Source organism: Aythya ferina (assembly GCF_964211825.1).
Source record: "Aythya ferina genome assembly, chromosome: Z".
Classification (NCBI taxonomy): domain Eukaryota; kingdom Metazoa; phylum Chordata; class Aves; order Anseriformes; family Anatidae; genus Aythya; species Aythya ferina.
This window is the reverse complement of record NC_140299.1, coordinates 44908239-44928190: the sequence shown is the minus strand read 5'-3', so window position 1 is coordinate 44928190 and position 19952 is coordinate 44908239. Positions and strand designations below refer to the sequence as shown.

Below are 19952 nucleotides of genomic sequence, written 5' to 3'. Positions count from 1 at the left end.
CTACACAAATTACAAGCAGGATTTTGAGATCCGTGGGTTTTTTGTTGGTTTGTTTGTTTATGTTGTTGTTGTTTTTGGTCAGTGCTGCAATCTTTTCAAAAGACTTTTCAAAAGACTTTTCAAAAGAAAATTCATGTACCTCCTTTGCCATGAGAACACGTGTCTTGGAATTGCTAGTAGGCAAAATGTGAGGCAGTCTACTCAGTGCATGGGATAGTGAAAAACAAAACAAAACAAACAAAAAAAAAAACAGTTTGAGTCATACAGGAGATTAAACAAGCATTCTATTGACTGTCTATCAAGTCCAGAGTATTTCATTATTTATATGAAGTGGAGCAGCTCCAAGAGGAGAAACTGTAAGACTGTAAGTGTCCAACATCATCACCAGTGACTTGGGCATTTGCCTACAGTCCTGGATCAGCTGTCAGATGGAGCAGTCTGTCCTAGAGCAGTAAATTACTGGCCTCGTGTTACATTTCATAGCTACCTTCCACTAACAGTAGTAGTGCTGAGTATCTTTCTGGTGGAAAAAAATAATTTTGCACCTAAACTACGGATTCAGTAAGGATACTTAATGGATCATTATCTTTCTTTCTCTTCATTTCTTCCCATATGGTAACTACATCCACCAAGTGATAAATAATCAATTTCTCTTTATTGTAAGAGATAAGGTTACTTTTATTACCTCTCCCTCACGATCTTCTACTTCTCCTACAGAAGAATTAACTTTTCTCTCTGATGGTCTCATTGATGTGTATCTGTTTGAACTTAAAGCAATTGTACTCAACTAATATTCAGCTTAAAGTATGCTTCTCTTTCAGACTGTGCAATTTTTTCTCAGCTTATAGTATCTGATCTGAAAAAAAAAAAAAAAAAAAAAAAAGATATTACCTCTACGTATTAATCTCTTCCAAACCTTAGTCATTGAAAGAGAATAGGAATACAACCTACTGTGTTATTGGTGGAGCTGTATTCTCTTACGTTTCAGATAGAGACTTTGGTCTGATTTTACATCATTTAAGGCTTTCAGACAAACTTTAGATGATTTAATGATTAAAGACCTGAAGGAAGGTGGAATAAATGTGAAGAGGATTTGCCAAAAGTCACTCATGACACATTACATCATTGTTTCTATTAGACTAAGATAAACATGGGCAGATAAATGTAGATCAGATAAAATGCAAACCTCAGAAAAATATTTAACATGAGGTCACAGGAAAATTATTAGGTATGCATAAAACAACAGAGAACAATATTAAAAGACATCTAAGTGATTAAGAAGTGGCTAAAATCAGATAATATCTTTTAGCAAAAGTTCCCTCTCTGCAAGAATGTTAAAAGTGGGATTCCATGGGATTCATCTTAAAAGTCTTACTACTGTTTTGAGTGGTGATATTTGGCATAAAATGAAGGAGTGAGTTAGAGAAATTTTCCAGAGGATACAAAAGTTGTCATCAGCATAGGGGACTGTATATCAAAGACAAAAGAAACAGATGATATGAATGACTGAAATAAAGTGGCAAAAAAGACATGTCATGAATTTAGAATCTAATTAAGATTTCTGTTATAAGATGGAGATTATCAGTTGGGAAAAAAAAATATGAGGGGAACTAGATGTGTGCATTAATCTATTAGAGAGTCCTTATGAGAATGGTACATTCTTGGAATAACTCCTTTCAACTAACTCATTTACCAAATTCATTTCATAACTTGGTAAATTAAGAGAAGGATTATGCAGTCAGGTTGCCAATGGCATCTGGGATCAGGAGGTCCCTTTCAATCTTCTCTCCATTTGTCAGAGTAAGCAATGCCTTACTGCCCTGTGCTTTTCTGTTCATCCAGTGGTACCAATGGAAGGAGGAAGAATCTGTCCGAGAAAGTGGAAGTGCCAAATTCTATAACAAATTGTATACTCTATAATTCCAGATAGCAGAAGGCTGAGTTCAAATTCCTGTGCTATTCAGAGCATTAACAGCTTTGCTGGAATCCTGTCATGTAGCCTGCTTGGTGCTCCTACAGAACAACACTTCAAAAGTGGGTAAAAAGTCTATTTATCTGCCAGGCACTCAGTAGTTCAATCTGAGACAGGCTGTGTTATTCAACATGTTCTCTTCAGATCTATCAATTGCCTTGGAGGAGACAGTACTGATTTTTTGCAAGTCATATGGAAGATATGTTCCAGTGATCTGCACTTGTCAAAGAATAACTGTTTCTCCAGAGCCAACTTATGACATCAGCAGCACCTGCCAAAAATTATGGTGCAGATCAAATGTGGCATTCAAAGTTTGTGCCCTGTAACTGTCTGGCCATTCCACTTGGTGTGTTAAAGCCTTCACAAAATGAGACTGTAGGTTTGGGTTTTTTGCCCCTGCCATTAAACCAATCCATAATAGCAGATGTCATCACCCCCAAATAAAAATAAGTGACGGATGAAAAGATTTCATCAGTTATTCCTGGCAGTTGGAGTCCTCTTGAAAAGGGGAACCCAGAGGTAAAAGTGACAGTATTCGGTAATCACTCAAGAAATCCATACTTTGACAGAAGAGGAAGCTACTATACACTCAAAGTAAGCATTTATATTCTTGTATTTTGGCCAAAATAAGATTTTCTCTTTCTATCTTGATTATTAAATTCACCTAAACATACATGCACTTACATTTATTTTATTTTTGATAAATTGTGTGAATTTGCATAACATTTTATTCTTTTTCCCTCCATGACCTTGTATTATGGTAGATTTTATTGAAAGATAATCTGCACCTGTCTGATTATAAATTTTCAGAATTATCCTGCCTGTTTTGTCTTACTCTAGTCCTAACTTCAATTATTAACCTGTTGTTTGTTTCTGTGTTGTTTTGGGGTATTACTATACCTTCTATAATAACATACATACTTCAGCTGAATGAAAAAAAATCATAAAATCAATATGGGATTTTCATCCTAATGATGCAGATTAATTTAAGGCTTTTTAGAAAATAAAGATTTTTTAATTATTGTTTAAAAATAAATAAATAAATAAAAATAAACATGATTTTATCACAGGAACTGTACTGTAATAACAATTCAATAATACTGGAAAATGCTCTATGTTTAGGCAAACAAACCCCAGAGAAGGGCAAAAAGAATAAGAGATTAATTAGTGGCCCAACAAAGATAAAATAGCTTATGGTCATGATATGACCCTGGGGACTTGTTCCACCTGAAGGCAAAGATAGCCTTTCAATTGTTTACAATGACAAAAAAAAAAAAAAAAATCAGAAACACAAATGTTTATGTTGTTCATGTTCAAAGTTAAAATTGGTTGAAATCTTAATATATTGAAAGTGTTTAAATTTACCCTATGTCCACCTTTTAGAAAGGAAACATTTTTAAAATATATATATACAGTAAAAAAATAATTCTTGTTAAATTCTTGTCTCAGCACACACTTTGAAAATAAAGATTAGAAATGTTTAAACATTATTTCATCTTGATGGCTAAAGTATTTTCCAGTAAGAAAGAAAACATAAGGTTCATTCATTTTTGAAACTGATTGATTTTTTTTTTTTTGTTATGAATCTTTTGGATTAAAATTTACTTTGACATTTTTTCTCAAAACATGTTTAGATAACAGCTTTGTCAATGCATTAAAATATTCTTCACTTGAAAATAAAAGATTTTCAGAGATTCTCATTGTATGAACAAGTGTTTTTTATCTACATAAAATACTGAATATTGGAGATGAAAGCTAGTTTATGATGCATTGAAGGGAAAGACCAAAAGTGGGTTAAAAAATGCTTCCCAGTATTTCAGACAAGACTTTCTCCTTTTCCTTGTTTATTTTACCTAAACTTTACTAAAAATAGTACTTTAATTCAAAACAGCAAGTGTCATTTCTGAACCTAAAAATGTCTCTGGCAGGATTCCAAAGTAAAAAGATGGTTATGAAGGTGGAGAAGAGAAATTCCTTGCATTAGATATTTGTTTAATCTCTTCTTGGTACTTCAGTCAAAGTTGTATGATATTCTGGTAATTCAAAATATGCAGGCCAGGAAGGGACTGAGACCAGAGAATTTTGAAATATACTAATTTAGTACTTTTCCAAAACACATGTCTGCAAAAGAGTTTAAAAGACAGAACATTGTACCACTGGCTGCTTCTGTATTAATTTTGTGGCAGTGCTCCACATATGCTATCTCCCAGCTAGGAGCAAAATTCAATTTCCCTTACACAGGAGAGAACTGATGAGGAAAAAGTACTACTCACTCATTCTTTGAATCTCCTTTAAACATGTTCTGGGGCAGCAGGTCAAAGAATTTAAACCAATGTATTATATGTAGATGCTATCTGTGTATCATAAGTGACAGCCCTCTTACAAATTGCTGCATGGCCATTCTCTACTAACTAACAATTTGGCAACACAAAAAAAATAAAATATTCCTGTAAAGGACCAATGGTATAACAAACTGTTTCATGCACTCATACACATATTTCTGACAGTTGACTTTCAGAGCTGCCTAACATATAAGCTCCTTTTGCCAAGACCTAATTTTATTTTTAATTAGATGCTGTTTTATCACTTTATTTTATAAAAATAAATAAATAAATAAATAAATAAATAAATAAATAGTAAAATCAGTCAATTATGCTTCAAATCAGCAGGTTGGACTCCACAACCCACAACCTATCTTACTTGTAGTAAGTTTAGTAGGTTTAGTAACACTCTGCCTTGCACTACCATTACACACATGCTAGTAGTTCTTCATAGGAAATACATCATGGAAAGTTTCATATGCAAATTTTTCAGTGTCATAAATGACACTCACACCAAGATTCCTGAATGATTCATTAAGAACACAGAAATGTTACTGTTTCCTATTTTACTTTCATATCATTGGGAAAACATTTTAAATCACCCTGCCAGTAGTAACTAGAAAAATGCTTCCTCGACTTTCCTTTAGTTTCTTCATGACAATAATTCGTTATATGAAATTAAAATAGAGATGAGAGAGAAGCCATTTTTCTTGCTTACTTTCCAGTTAGTCAAGAGAGTCTAAGAGTGTTTTTGACTTACAAAGAAAATCTAACCATCCTGATAGTTTCTGAACGTTGAGTTATCAGAGTAAAGGAAATAAGAACAAGCTGGTTTGCCAGTATTAAATACAAATGTCAGTGTAATTCCAATTTATTTTATTGGGACATTTAAATGGAAACAGAAACTCAATGAACCAATAAAAAATAGAGAAGTAAAATAGAAAGAGTGATTGATATGAAGAAAACAAATGGAAGATTACTCAGAAAGGAAGTTCCTAATTATAATTCAATTAGAAAAAAGAAGGTATTACATAATGTACATGACCTTTACTCTTTCTATACATAGATATTGTAACGTGAGGTTCACAGAAAAGATGTTTTCATACTTCACAGTATGAGAGATGCAAGCTAATAATGCCAGATGGCATCGTCTTCAAAAGTCTTATATAAAGAATCTGTCTTAGCCAGAACCACAGCGATAGATACCATGTGAAATATTCACTGTTACTGATATTCCTAAGAAAGATTATTAAGTCAAAAGTCCTTGGCTTCCAAAATCTTCCAGAAACACACCAGACTAACATTTGCAGAAGTACCTCCTTTTTGGGGTACCTGACTGACCATAACTTGTGCTTCTGAGTGAAGCTGCCAAGATCCAAGACAGCCAAAACAGATAAAGAGGTAAAGATAAAGACTGGAGGCCCTCCTTGCATCACTTGAAGAAATTCTACTAGAAGTTTAATAATCATAAAATCTTAATTTCTAATGAAAGGTTAATGTGTTGTGGCAGACTCTTACACAAGGCAAAGTATAACAGGGTTTGGAGGGCAAACCTACTCAGACAGTTTGTTGGCAGCTTGCACTCGGCTTCTGTGGCAACAGTATAATTATCTGGAGTGTCAAGTGGACAGCTGCTACTGATAGAAGATCCTTCAAATGGTGCAAAGACCCAAGTGACCTGCTAGTCTAGGAATGATGAAATAATCATATTCCATCACTCACTGTAACTACTTATTACCAGAGCATTTATTGTAACATTTTCAAAGCCTATAGAATTAAGGTGCATATAGGGCATGTTCCAATATGTCCATGACATTCTGCAAGATCAAACGTTAAATAATACTGTTATTCTAGTGCCTCAGATTGAGCTAAAAGATCATTAAAAGATTACCTGCATTCTCACATCACTTATATACAAAATACTTTTAGGAATTGGTGCTAGTAAATCTGCTGTAACCATAGCCATATAATGCTATATCTCACTGTGCTACATCATTCCCAGTCCACAGCAGAGGAAACATAAGAAAACTGCTGTTTTCCTTAGATGAAAATATCTGACTGGTTTGGTGATATTACTTCTCTTGCTGACCTTGCAGTGACCACTAACATAACCATTCAAGCATACCTGATGCTTCATCCATTAGAAGATTATGTTATATATACTAACCAATCCACACTAAAATTTTACTGTGCTATGTTTAAGCAACCAGAATTATCTGTGGAAAAAAATAAATAAAAATAAATAAATAAATAATATATATATATATACACACACACATATGTATATACTGCAGCTGGAAGTTGCAGAGATTTTTCTTTTTGTTAAGCAAGTTTTTCAATGTGGTTAGACTTAGGACCAAGTTTGTAGAAATTATTTGTTTTTATTTATCTTTCTTTAAAAAAAAAAAAATGTTTTAATGGATATTAAGCCAAATCTAAATATCTAGTCTAGGAATACCCCAAGAACTCAACTTTGTGCCCTTTTAGAACATCAGGAGTTTAAGTACGGTATTTGGTAGGAAGACCTTGCACAATACTGCTGTGATTGTTTTGTGTCTGACACTCTCTCTAATCTTCTGTTTACAACATGGGACAAATCAAAGGTTTACTCACATTGGCCTACAGTAGCATAGTCTTCTTAATACTTCATATTAATACTTCATAAGTATACTTCATATAGTATGGCAATATCTGCTGAGCAAATTGTCCAGTACATATCAGAGTCTATAAGGCAACAATTCATCAGCTAATGCTAGTGACAGTAGAATATAGATAAATGTAGAGAACCAAAGGGATTCCATATCAATACCCAAATTATGTACTGATCTAGTTATAGAAAACTTAGGAGCATGTTTTGTTTCTTTCTTCCACCCTCCCACTTTCTGGAGGGAGTTATAGCAGGAGAGTGATGCATTGGCAGGGGGGTTGGACCCAAAGATCTCTTGAGGTCCCTTCCAACCCCTACGGTTCTGTGATTCAGTGATTCTGTGAGATTGTGCTTCCTGCTTGGGGTAGAAGAATAAGAAGTTGTTGGTACCTCATATAATTTCCTACCAAAGAAATATTTGGCCAACAACAAGTATAACATATGATACAACTTTTCTGATAATTTCCTTTGGGAGTATGCAACAGACCTTAACCTTTCAAAGAACCATTAAGATTTGAAAACCAGTGCATGTTTGTTCATACCAGCAAGCATCTAATATATTTGAACATTTTAAAACCATCTACTTTTGAATACTACATGTTTAGCAAGGAAAAGAATCCCCTCACTTCTGCCCTTTTTCTCATATACTGGAGAAATTCAACCCTACATTCTAACAAGCTCTACTTTTAGTAGTATTTAAATTTAAATTTTGATAAATTAAAGAACAAGCCCATAACAAGCTCCCTAGAGCTTTGTACTTTGTATGCTTCGACTTCAGATTCATAATTTCCAGGCATATATTGTGTTTGATATCATTTGAAGTAGTAATAGTAGTAATAATTTAATAAATAATTTAATAGTAGTAATCATTTAAGTGCAAAGTATTTCCCTTGGATAACAACCATCTATGATCTCTTTTAAAACTACAGGAGACAGAAAAAGAGAAAACCCTTCACAACAGCTCATCTAAACTTCACTCACTATATTTGAAAGTATTTTTCCCAAGTTCTTGCAAAACCATTTAAAATCTCTCACATATTAAGCTTTCCACAATATTCCAGAAAACTGCCATGTGTAGTCTTTGCTCAGTACCAAAAAATAGGTATGGCATTTAACTAACACCCAAGGACTGTTTCAATGCATGAAAATTTTGCAACAAGGCAGAGTAAACATGGGCTATCTATACTCTTTAGACAACATACTTTATTTTAAAAGCCCCTCGTGGGAAAGAAATTGCAAGGGGCTAAGCAAAATAGTGTCTTCCTCAGGTTCAGCTCCTGATTTGACATCCAAATTGTTTTTCAGATAATGAACAAGCATACCAACTTTGGACGCCACAAGATAGGTGGTCATGATGCAGAAGGACTGAAGAACTTCTGGGAGAAAGTCATCCAAGAGCATACCAGACAACGAGAAGGTGAAGAACTTAGGTTAAGGAAAAGTGCACTGAACAAGTAAGAGGTATTTTTTAATTTTTGGCCAAGAGAGCAGTCATATCATCACGTGTTTAAAAAAAAAAAAAAAAAAAAAAAAAAAAAAAAAAAAGTAACCCATTATTGTAGTGCTTTATTCATAGCACAGATTGTGTTCTGGGTCTTTGGCACTTTTCCTCTCACAGCTGCTTGTCTCATATTTCCATGGCTCTTCTGCATGGAAACTCAGACACCTCTCACCCCTGAACCCCATGAACATTCTTTAAAGGCCTTGGAGCATAGCCACATAGAAATAAAGCACCTTGGCAGTATGGTCTGTGACAGCTAGAACATATCAGGATTTTTACCTGGAACTGGTACAGCTTCAGTAAATAAATAAGATTGTATCACATTAAAGCAATAGTTAAACCACCCATTTAATGTGTAGCATAAACAGATCCATAGCACCTTTATCGTATTTGACAGTCTTTTACATCATATAAGCCCAAAGCTAGAAATGGTACAATAAGGTTTGTCTATTCCATGAAACACATCTCATAAATATTCCTGCTCTACAACAGAAAATAAATAAGTAAACAAAATAAAAAAGGCTATTAAGTTTTTAAATTTTATTTTGCGAAAACAGTATAAAACCACAACCACCCCCAGAAGAAGCTGCGGCTGTAGTATAAATACTCCACTCAGGTGTAGTAGATTGCCTCAAATATTTCCTAACCTTTCGCACCTCAGAAATTTGAATTAGGGCCTCCGACACACCAGGTGAATCCCCTGAATAATGGACAGTGCAGCAGAATAAGAAATGTATGTCCCTCTTGTGTTTTTCTTATGGGATTTTCTCCTGAAGTTGGCAAAGTCTTTCCTGCATAAGTTTCTTCAAAACTGGCACATTCATATAAATTAACTTGATTTCAAAGAACAAGTATGTACTTGAAAAGGACTGAATCTTTTTAAAAAATCCAGATACTGTGACCCTGGCACCTAAGGAGGAAGCTATTGTCGTCATCTTAAAGATGAGGAAATCAATACCTAAGTACACCATGTGTTCCATTATCATCAGATGTGGACAGGCCTGTTCTCAGTATCCTACTCCAGCTGGTCAGTAATATTTCCAAACCCAAATAATAAAGCTGTTGGAAAGAAAAGCCATGAAAATGTTCTGCTGCACTGAAAATCTTTGTCACTATGGCTTCAAAAACAAAAACAAGCAAAAACCCCCCACTGCCACAAGGAGACATCACAAAGAAATTCCAGTTATGGTTGTGTCAATAATATTTTTAATTCCACAAAATTATAAATGTTACAATTTTTTACATGATCCTGTCTGAATGAAAAAAAAAAAAAAAAAAAACGCAGCAAAAGAATTTTGAAGAGGTCTTAATTACTTCAGGTAATTAATAGACACAAGCAAGTTCCTTCAAGGTCACAAGCACAAGCAGTTCACAAGTGTTCCCTAATTTAAAAAAAAAAAGTACATTCAGTAGGTAATAGACACTGTCATTACAAAATATACAGGTTCACTACCCCATGTAAGTGGCACCTGGGAGAATTAAACAGCTCTTAATAGGCAGGTGCTCCCTCTGTGACACCTAGGCTGGTAGTTAACAAGAAACAGCAGTGTTTTGAATGGCAAACATTTACTAACTAATTGCACTGCTTTTTGAGGCTTAACTATACTAATGAGAGAATAGTGAAGTCAAGACAGGGCAGACCAAATGGGAAAAGTTTTGAAACACAATCTGCAGTCAAACTCAGAAGCCAGACAAATGCAAGCATCCATGTGAAACAGCTAATGCTAAGTTATTCTCAGACAAAATCGTTAGCTGCTGTTCTTTTTAATACATTAAATGTAATATATAAATACATATATATATATATAACAAACAAGCAAAAACAACATATATTCCATGATGCATTTGGCATTACCATATGACATCTAATCCTATAGCATTGCTGGGTCAGGTGCTCCCTAATGCCGTTTCCTTGGAAAATGACCCTACCAACCATATCTTGTAGTAGTCCCTGGTGATCTTCTCTTCTCTCTGTACTAAACTTATGCCTTGCAGCTATGCAGCTTCTCTTGCATGTGACATCAATTCCTTTCATTAAACACATACAAGGTTTGCAGAGATTTTGGATTCCAAATGTCTATATCTTCTCCTTTTTTATTTTGTTTTGTTGTTGTTGTTGTTTCAAAGTAAAGCCAAATAGACATATTTCATTTCCTGCTTGCTCTTCTCTAGAGCATTATACAGTAAATTTGCAGTGAGGACATTAATTGTAATTTTTAATCTCTACATTAAATGACCTTATCAGAAAGACAGCGTAGCTTTGAGAATACCCCAGAGAAAAAACAGCCCTTCACACTGACAGTGTTTCAGCAGTTGTTTGACTCATTAGGAATCCAGCAATGTCACCCACTGATACCATCAGTGCTATCTCTTTCTTCCCTGCATTCCCAATCTGGTAAGCTGGAGAGATGTGTAGATGGTAAATAAATATGGGACAAGTGCTGTGGTGATGAAAGAGGGGAAAGATTCAACCCTGCTGAAAAGCTTTGGATGTATTTGAAAGATTTGGCTTGGTGCTTGCTGAGCACTTGTCCTCTCTTTGCAGGCTTCGCCATGAGTGGACTGAGAGGCTGGAAGGCCGAGCAAAACAGGTCCAGGCGCACATGAAAAAGCAGAAAGAGCAGATGACGTTGCTGTCTATTGAGGCTCTCCCCTCACCAGATAAAACAGTTGCTTAAGGTTACTGTGAAAATACAAAAAGCCCTGGGCTTGACTCTGACCTTCTGCATGCCCCTATTAACCAGTTACATTGCTGAACAAGCAACAGCTCAGACTTTGGTACTTTTCCAGACCAGTTATTAGAGCTACTAGTAAAGTCCTACATAAATTCAGTGCAAGAATAAGGCCACAGTATCTCTTGAATACTATGGAGGGAGAGATGAGAAGCACTAATCTGTAAGCCCACATGATATATTATTACCCCAAAGTAGGATGACTTTATTATGTAACTGCATTTTCAAATGACAACAAACATATTTCTCAGAAAGTGTATCTCTTGTTTAATAGGTATAATACATTCAGTTTGCTGCAAGTAAAGTTGTACATTTCCATTTACAGAGCTCTCAGACTGGCTTAATGCAGGTGTCATCTGCCTTGCCTGTCTTGAGCCACAGCAAAGCAGGTTAAAGATTAGTCTGGTCAGCTGGACAAAAGAGGAAATACATTTTTAAATGGAATCAGGAAAAAGAAGGGATGAGGGTTTTGTGATCAATGTATAGGAGAGTTTCCAGATCTGAATCATTAATTGAAAAGAGGTAAAGCTTTTTTCTTTGGTGCATAGATATGAAAAAGACTACGGACATTATCATGAACTAGTTTGAGAGATGTCTGAGTAAGTGGGTAGGTAAGAGAGTTTGAAACAGAAGGCAGTTCATCACAACAACACAGAAATGTTCTGCAAGGTATTGTTTGCCATACCTGGTTTGCACTAATCTAAATACTTGCTGCATTGCTTCTCCTTCTAGGTCAGGTGAAATACAGCAAGTACTAACTAAACATAGGATAATAACAGTGTGCTCTGTTTACTTGTGAGTCTATGTATGTAAATACCAAAACATCCCTTGGATGAAAACATTTACTTCTTAACTCTTTATTCTTTGATGCAGTTATATGTCTGAACTATTTTTCTATAACAATATTGATCTAGGTGAAATTATAACCTTTCATCATTGTATACAATGAACAAGTAGGTATGAATTCATTTGATAAATTCTAAAACAAAGCAAAAATTGAACCTTTTTGACCTCATGGAAATGTTATTTTTATCCCTTTAAGACAATATTTCATTAAAACACAGAGTTTTACAGTCTGTTCCCACTTTTACATAGCGACATTCTCCCATAGAAAAAAGAGTACTTTAACACACACACAAAAAAAAAAAAAAAAAAAAAAAAAAAAAAAAAGCTATTTGATAAAGAATAAAAACAATTAAAAACTTCTGCAAAGTTTTTTTGTTTGTTTGTTTGTTTGTTTGTTTTTGTTTTTGTCTTCTTTGTCTATTGGAAGCTGAATAGAATGCAAAATCAGTTTGTTTGTTTTCATAAAACGTAGCCCAAAAAGAAACAATAAATGCTGGACAATAATAAAGTCTGTGTAGCTGCTTTTGGCATTGTGGGCTCATCTCCTGCTATGTTCATTTATTTCTGACAAATTGTATAAAAAGTTCTTTTACTGTGACACAAAGTAAACATTATCTCTGGTGAAGAAGATCAAACGGGACCTGAACCTGCTGCCACATACATCAAAAACACATTACTTTGCTGTTCTGCAGTGGTAGCTAAAGGACATAGACAGCGCCTATTGAAATGAAGAAGGACTAGAACTGCTCCCCCCAGCCTCTAATGACTGTTTCATAACATTGTGATGCCACCTGTAGCAGTGCAGCTTACCCCCACTTTATGCCAGGGTGACAAGAGAAGAAAGTCCAAGCAAAGAAGGCCCATAAGCATTTGTTCTTCTTTTACATTTAAAATCAACATTTTTAATTGTCAGGAACACTTTCATGGCAACATATCACATTACTTATGAAGTGATCACTGATTTTATACAAGGTACGGGAAAAAGACCACATAAGCAGATGCAGTCCCCAGGAAGTAATTTTCAGTGCTCCCCAGTGGATACCCAAGAACCATGCTGGCTCCTTGAGCAAGAGTTTTTTCATCCACAACTCTGAGGGGGTTGAAGGATGTGTGAAATCACTTCCGCTGCAAGCAGGTGGCATCATACTGATTTTATCATCACACTGAGTGTCACAGGCATTGTTTATCTCAACAAGCACATGCAATATTTTCTGTTGTGAATGGACTTCAGATAAATCCACTGCAGGGGCACAGTGTATACATAACAAGTGTGGAAGAGTAAAATCCTCCCACTCTTAGTCAAAAATAACTGTCTGTGAATTGTTCAAATGTGTATGCATTAATCATGCTTACTTATTCTCACATGTATTTCACATAACAGCAGTGCCCTGGACTCTCCATGGTATAGTATATCAGATGTTTTTCCTTCCCAGAAACAAGTGGTGATCATCCATTTTCACTGGTAGTGCACATGTAGCCAGACTGATAAAATAAACAAGTACTGGAAATAATAAAGTCTATCAGCCAGATGTAGGCAGTATGTTGCTTGCTAATTGCAAAACTGAAGACAAACAGTAAGGTGAAGGGTAGTGTTTTGTCCTTTTGTTTTAGTTACTAAACTGAGAAAATTCATGCATGAACTTAGGTGAATTTAGGTGAATTTAGATGTGCCTGAAAATACAAAACAAATCTTAAAAAAAAAATAAAACAAAAAACAAATAATCAAACAAACAAACAAACAAAAAACAGTGAATTCAACTTGAATCATTACATTTAATAAAACATCTGTCACATGTGTTTTTCCTCCTTTGTCCCTATCTCCTCCTTTTACCAGTGGGGAAAAAAAAAATGGAGACACAAATGAAAATTTAGATTATATTAGCTACATTAAGAAAACTGGACTAGCTATTTGAGAATAAAAAACAATTATCCAAATATTTTTTCCTTAGAGTTTATTAATTTTCCCATTGGAAACAGATTTCAAACCGAGTATCAGCTAGTCTGCATAATCCATGTCACCCTCAGCCTCCTCTAGCAAAATATTGGTCCCTCTTGCATCTGCATATAATCTAGCCCAGCAGTTGCCTAAGCCAGTAAAAAATAACTAAAATTGTATAGGTCAGAGGCTAATGTTTTTGATCATGGGACTTAAACAGTATGACTGATGATGCAATAGCTGTGGATCATGTCTATGAAGCAATGCCCCGAAACTGGCATACTGATGTCAGCTGCAGAACACCGGGTAGAATGCCCAGATTTATGTGCATGGCAGATAATGTAGACACACTACACTCATTCACATGGTTGCTATTAAGCACTGTGTCTGATCCAGGAACCAGTGACTAATGCATGAGAGACAGCAAGCATTGCTTTCTTAAATTGCCTCCGAGCTGTGACTTGCTCAAACCCAGTCGGTCAAAAAGGTGATTTTAAACCACACTCAGCTACAGCCTGTCTTTGTTTGGATACTACAGAGAAGCACTCACATAATCAGATACAGATGGGATGTGCTAAAGAAACAACACTTCAACCCCTGTCAGCTGCTACACTTAAGTTAGCACTTTAATTCAGAGCCCTTCTTAAGCAGACCCCCTGATTTTCTGTACTTATCACATGCTCATTTGGGTCACAGAGCACATTTAAGGCATGTGGACCAGATTTCTTTCAGAGGAAGCTAAGCCAGACCAGAAGTCATGCTCCAAGTGCACACCAAAGGACCCTAACCTCTGGACCTCAGAAAAGCACTATTTCTTCAGTTTTGAGGCACCCATGCAGTGGCTGTATATATGGTCTGGTGAATTAGATTAGATAGAGTGTGATGTAAAACCCTGAACCATGCTTAATTTAATACAAGAACCTCGGCAGCAGTCACTTTGATCTACTGAGCTGCTTGCTCTTATAGATAAGACTACCCAGCAAAAACAACAGAGATGGAATCAAAATACACTTACATGTTGTGTGCAGATCCAAAGGTGGACCTTAACAGATGCAATGACTTTTCTCAGGAGTGATCATTTAATTATACAACCATTCAGACGTGCTAGCATGCCCAACTATACAGAGTTTAGCTGAACTACTGATGCTGGGTGTTGGAACAGAGAGTTAACGCACACTGCTATAAAACTTAACATAGATCCAGCATCTGAACCATAAAACTGCTATGTGTGGCTCAGTTCTACAGTTAAACATGGAATAGGAATATGAGGATAATTACCAATTTCCTAGCCCAAATGTTCTTCCTAATTACAAACTAGCTGTGTCCTGAGGGATGCTGTTCTCTACCGTGCCTATTAAATAGTACTTGACTGGGGCTTCACTGACATAGTGTGAATAAGGAATAGTAAATCACATAAAACTTATGCATTAAAATACTTCCGGATTGAAAAGGGCATCTGTAGATAAATTAGGATGAAACAAAGAGTAGTTCTATAATATACTTTACTTCCAGAGCACAATTCTCTTTATGAATTAAGCATTACTATACTATTTATTTCTTACAGAGAAAGACAGGAGTTATCCATGGTGTTACACATTTGAGACAAAACTGCACACCAGCATTCAGTAGTGAGGACTGACAATGCACAAATCTACTTATTTTTCCTATTGCCCATCTATTTTAGCTGTGTATGTTTTTCTGTCTGTTCCCAGACAATTTTTTTCATTATTATTTAGTGACCACAGTTTCAAACATAGTTCATGCTAAGGTGGACAGAAATAAGGGAAAATTGCAGCCCCAAAAATGACAGTCTGACAAACAGCCTGAGAAGGGCTATATTACCAGTGAAGCCAAACGTAACAATAGGTTGCTATGTGCTGCCTCTATAATTAAAGGTATTTGTCTCAAATGTCATTGCTTAAATGAATTAACAATTTCCTGCTAGTGACTACTGAAATGTGAGAGGCTACTGGCCCAGTCTTTACCGGTTACTCAGTGCCAGTTATCAGCTTCAATGAGTCTACTCACAGTGGTGTGACCTCAGAGGTTCACAGTCAGGGTCACTATTTTTTCCACAGTAAACAGCAGCAGCAGCAGGGAGAATTATAATTTCAAACAACGGTAGTAATAAAATAACCATCTGACAATAATGACAATGAGGCAAAAAGATAAAATAGGAAATCTGAAAGATAATATTCAGTTTAGCTAGCTACACAAATTGACCAATTCTGTAAAGATTTTTGTTTCATTTCCACTACATTTGTGTTTCATATCCAACATGAATATTGGTGCCATGTGACCAGAATTTCAGTTACCAATATATGTTCACAGTTCAACTATGGGGATCAGTCAAAACAAAATGAATCAAAACAAAATGTTTTAATTCTATTAGGTTTAATATCTAACACAAAGGAAACATATCTGCAACATATAAAAACTGTCTGCAGTTGTTTATTTGGAAATAAGCAGGAGAAAGGTTTTTTTTTTCTTTTTTTTTCCTAAGAGTTCTTGATAACATTAATGTTATTTTTCTCCCTCTAATGCATTATTCTGGTTAACAATTGCATTACTATTGTTAAGAGTGTGAAACTCCAATAAAGGCCATGAGTATAATTAGGCAAGGAAAACACAAAATTACTGGAGTGACCAACAGATGTATTACAAAAAAATAAAATAAAATAATAAAATAAAATAAAATAAAATAAAATAAAATAAAATAAAATAAAATAAAATAAAATAAAATAAAATAAATAAAATAAAATAAAATAAAATAAAATAAAATAAAATAAAATAAAATAAAATAAAATAAAATAAAATAAATAAAAAAAACAACAAATATATTTACCCTGATGTCTTAACGTTAGTGTTTTCATGGTGATGTTTATTCCACTGCAACTTCTCTTACAGAAATGCATTCTGTAAGATTTGTATTGATGCCTTTATATGTATTCTAATAAGTGAAAACAAACCAATCCAGTTGTCCATTTTTACACATAAAAAGCTCCAAATAACAATGCTTTCTCATTAGTTACTGGGTATTTTTGCAATGGAGTTCTTGTTAGGGCTTAGTTAATGATAAAGTGCTAACTAATGAATTGATACTTTGCAGCTTTTGGACAGTACACAAGTTTACAGATTTTGTTGATACTGCCTTAATCATTAAATGTGTATCCGTAATAACAATACTAACAGCCACTGAAAATAAGCCCTGCAAGCAGTAAGGGCAGCCTAATCTAAAATATCAGAAACAGCAGTTATTATCCACCATCTCAAATGAACGCTTAATAACCTGGAACTAAATCCCTTCAGGCTCCATTTATGATATGTACACACTGCTGCTGCAGTGATGACAAATACTGCATTTTCCCAGAACTAATGACCCCTCTATAATATGTACGAGGGCTGACAATTATGTGGAATGAGTCTGTCAACAAACTAACAGAGTGCAGCCATGTTTGAAAAGTTTTATGCCTAAACCACAGGCAAATTTCAGTACTTCCAACCCCTAATAAACCCCTCTGGAGCCATACTGCAATTCTGTAACATGTTCCTGGTCAAAGGAGTCTCTGTATGTGCTTTGCTTATTCGGCTTGGTTACCTTTGGTTATTATATATAATTAGGAGCAACATATAAAAGTAATTAATACGTGACACTTCACTGTGTTCTGACAAAATACAACTGTCTCATGGGATGTTTTATTGCTCTAGTTGGTGGATGCACTAAAGAATGTTCTCTGTATCTCAAAACCAAAAATTATTTTATTCCAAGGCACATCTCAAGATTTCAGTGTCGGCAAGGGCGTATCTTACAGGTTTATTCCAGGGATTTTGAGAGCAGTCAGTTAACATATTGCCACAAAGATTAAAGATGCAGAAAATAAGTATACCTTCACCTACATTAGCTGTTGTATTTATAGTTTAACTTGGGTCCTGCTGTTGCATGCCCTAGAATCATGGTGGGGGGGGATGGAAGGGTGGGTGGTGGTTGTGGGGGGTGTCAGAAAGCTATGGTGATGAGACTGACATCTCCCCCAGGAAGCAAGTTTTGAAAAGTATAAAACTGAATAACCCAAATCCTGCTAGATTTGAACTATTGTTTTCAACAAAAGCCAGCAAATTTGAACATGTACACTGCCTCGTTCCATTAGTGCCACTTTCTATTTCAGGTATTCTCTTACCTGGAATTTCTGGCACGCACTTATAAGGGCTCCCATTCAAGTGCAAATTCTCCTGGCTGCCAGTCTTCGACGCACATTAGTGAAGTCTGCTATTCCTGTCGACACGTAGGAAACAAGAATTCACAGCTAGGCAGCAGAATTTTTGAACAGAGAAGCTTCATTTAAGTCGTCAAAAGAAAATAGTAAAATTTGAATTGGGGAAAATATGGCCTGCTAGTGTGAATTCTCATCATTATGACAGGCTTTTTGAGCTTTGCTCTGATCTGGCATGTAATTACTATGTATTCCTGATCTGAAAACTGTATCCCTAAGCATCACAGCAATTCCTGACTCACACATACAAGCTTCATAACAACAAACTAGTAGAAAACCTTGTCTCAGAAAATTAATTCTTAACTACTGAAAACAAATAGAAATAAAAGCAATCAGTTATGCTTCAAATTGCTCCAGGTTAATATGTCAATGAAAAGGTATACTGAGATAAACACATATATGTGGATTTTATCCGTGTGAAATATATTTTTTCTAGCAATATCCTTAGCAACATTACAAAGCTTGATATATTTAATTAGTTATAAGAGAAGGAATGAAAGCCTTACACACAGAGAACTGGAACTTCAGTTAAAAATATATGTTGTTTTCTTTCCAAATAGTACATCTAGACTCTATAGCCTACATGCTTCAGCAATTCCTCCCTCAAGTTTAGGGATATCTGTTCTTAATTCCCCATCTCCAATCTGGATGCAGCATAGACACACTGCTCTGTCTCCTGGTTGCTTAATATTTTGTGTTCTGCACAATTTCACCTGGCTGTTTGCCAGCCATAAGAGGAATACATCAGAATGGAAAACCATGCTTGGGATGTAAAACACTGACCCAGCACATCTCACTAGCAGCCTCAGGCACACAGGTTCTTGGAAGCTGTCAGCACAAAATCAAGCTGCTTCCAGAAGAAAAGATTTTTGTTGTTGCTCCTGTTGCTTTTGTTTGGCATGTGTGTGTGTGTCATTGTTTTGTTGTTGTACTTGTTGTTGTTCTTGTTGTTGTTGTTGTGTTTGCTTTTATGTTGTTGGTTGTTTGGGTTTGGTTTGGTTTGGTTTGGTTTGGTTTGGTTTGGTTTGGTTTGGTTTGGTTTGGTTTGGTTTGGTTTGGTTTGGTTTGGTTTGGTTTGGTTTGGTTTCTACCAGAGGAGCATTGTCCAAGAAGGAACATCTAAGTCCCCATGATGGTATTGGCAAGCTGAGCCTCTGATCTCCCAACTGGGGACCAAGTTTAGCTTTTTTCTCCACAATGTGTTTCACAAACCTCTGCCTGTGTTACTAAGATGGTTTCTTCTATCTTCTCCAAGAAACAAAGAGACGTGCAGATCTGTGCAAGAAAGTCATGCAGGCAGGATGGCCACCCAGGGCAACTTTCTTCTCAACTGCCATCACACCAACAGGGATAAGAGCCAAAGTGACAAGAAGCTCTTGTTCAACCCCACTTTTCACAGCCTTCCCCAGCTACTTAAAGCTGCCTTTCAGACATTAGCAACAGCCTGCTGGGATTATGAGAGACAATGTGGAAGCATTCTCTGAGGATAAGAATCTAGACATACCTTGATTTTTTATATTTTTCTATATCTAGATATACACTGACCCTGAAACTGCATGTGATAGAAACTGTTTGAAAACTGCTGGCTGTTCTCATGTAGTCCCCAGTGCAACCAGCTGTAGCAGCAAGGTAGTCACAGCACAAACCCCAGACAGAGCTCGCTAGGCAAAGTTTCTCTTTGGTTTTCCCATGCATCTCTGTGACAAGAAGAGGAATATATAAGCAA

The 19952-nt window shown here is 35.7% G+C and overlaps 1 protein-coding gene across 1 annotated transcript; it reads left to right on the top strand.

Annotated features, from left to right (window-relative positions):
• Positions 1-2446: 2446 nt before the first annotated feature.
• Positions 2447-12527, top strand: LOC311427543 (protein FAM240C-like). The gene is made up of 3 exons (XM_084504980.1): positions 2447-2566; positions 8246-8394; positions 10987-12527. The coding sequence occupies exons 2-3, from the start codon at positions 8249-8251 to the stop codon at positions 11117-11119; spliced, it is 279 nt and encodes a 92-aa protein (XP_084361106.1). The 5' UTR covers positions 2447-2566; positions 8246-8248; the 3' UTR covers positions 11120-12527.
• Positions 12528-19952: the final 7425 nt, after the last annotated feature.

Excerpts from the sequence above, each read along its gene's own strand:
- LOC311427543 (XM_084504980.1), top strand. The coding sequence starts at position 8,249 with ATGAACAAGCATACCAACTTTGGACGCCACAAGATAGGTGGTCATGAT. Across the intron at positions 8,395-10,986 it reads AGGAAAAGTGCACTGAACAA|GCTTCGCCATGAGTGGACTG; the intron begins GTAAGAGGTATT and ends CTCTCTTTGCAG.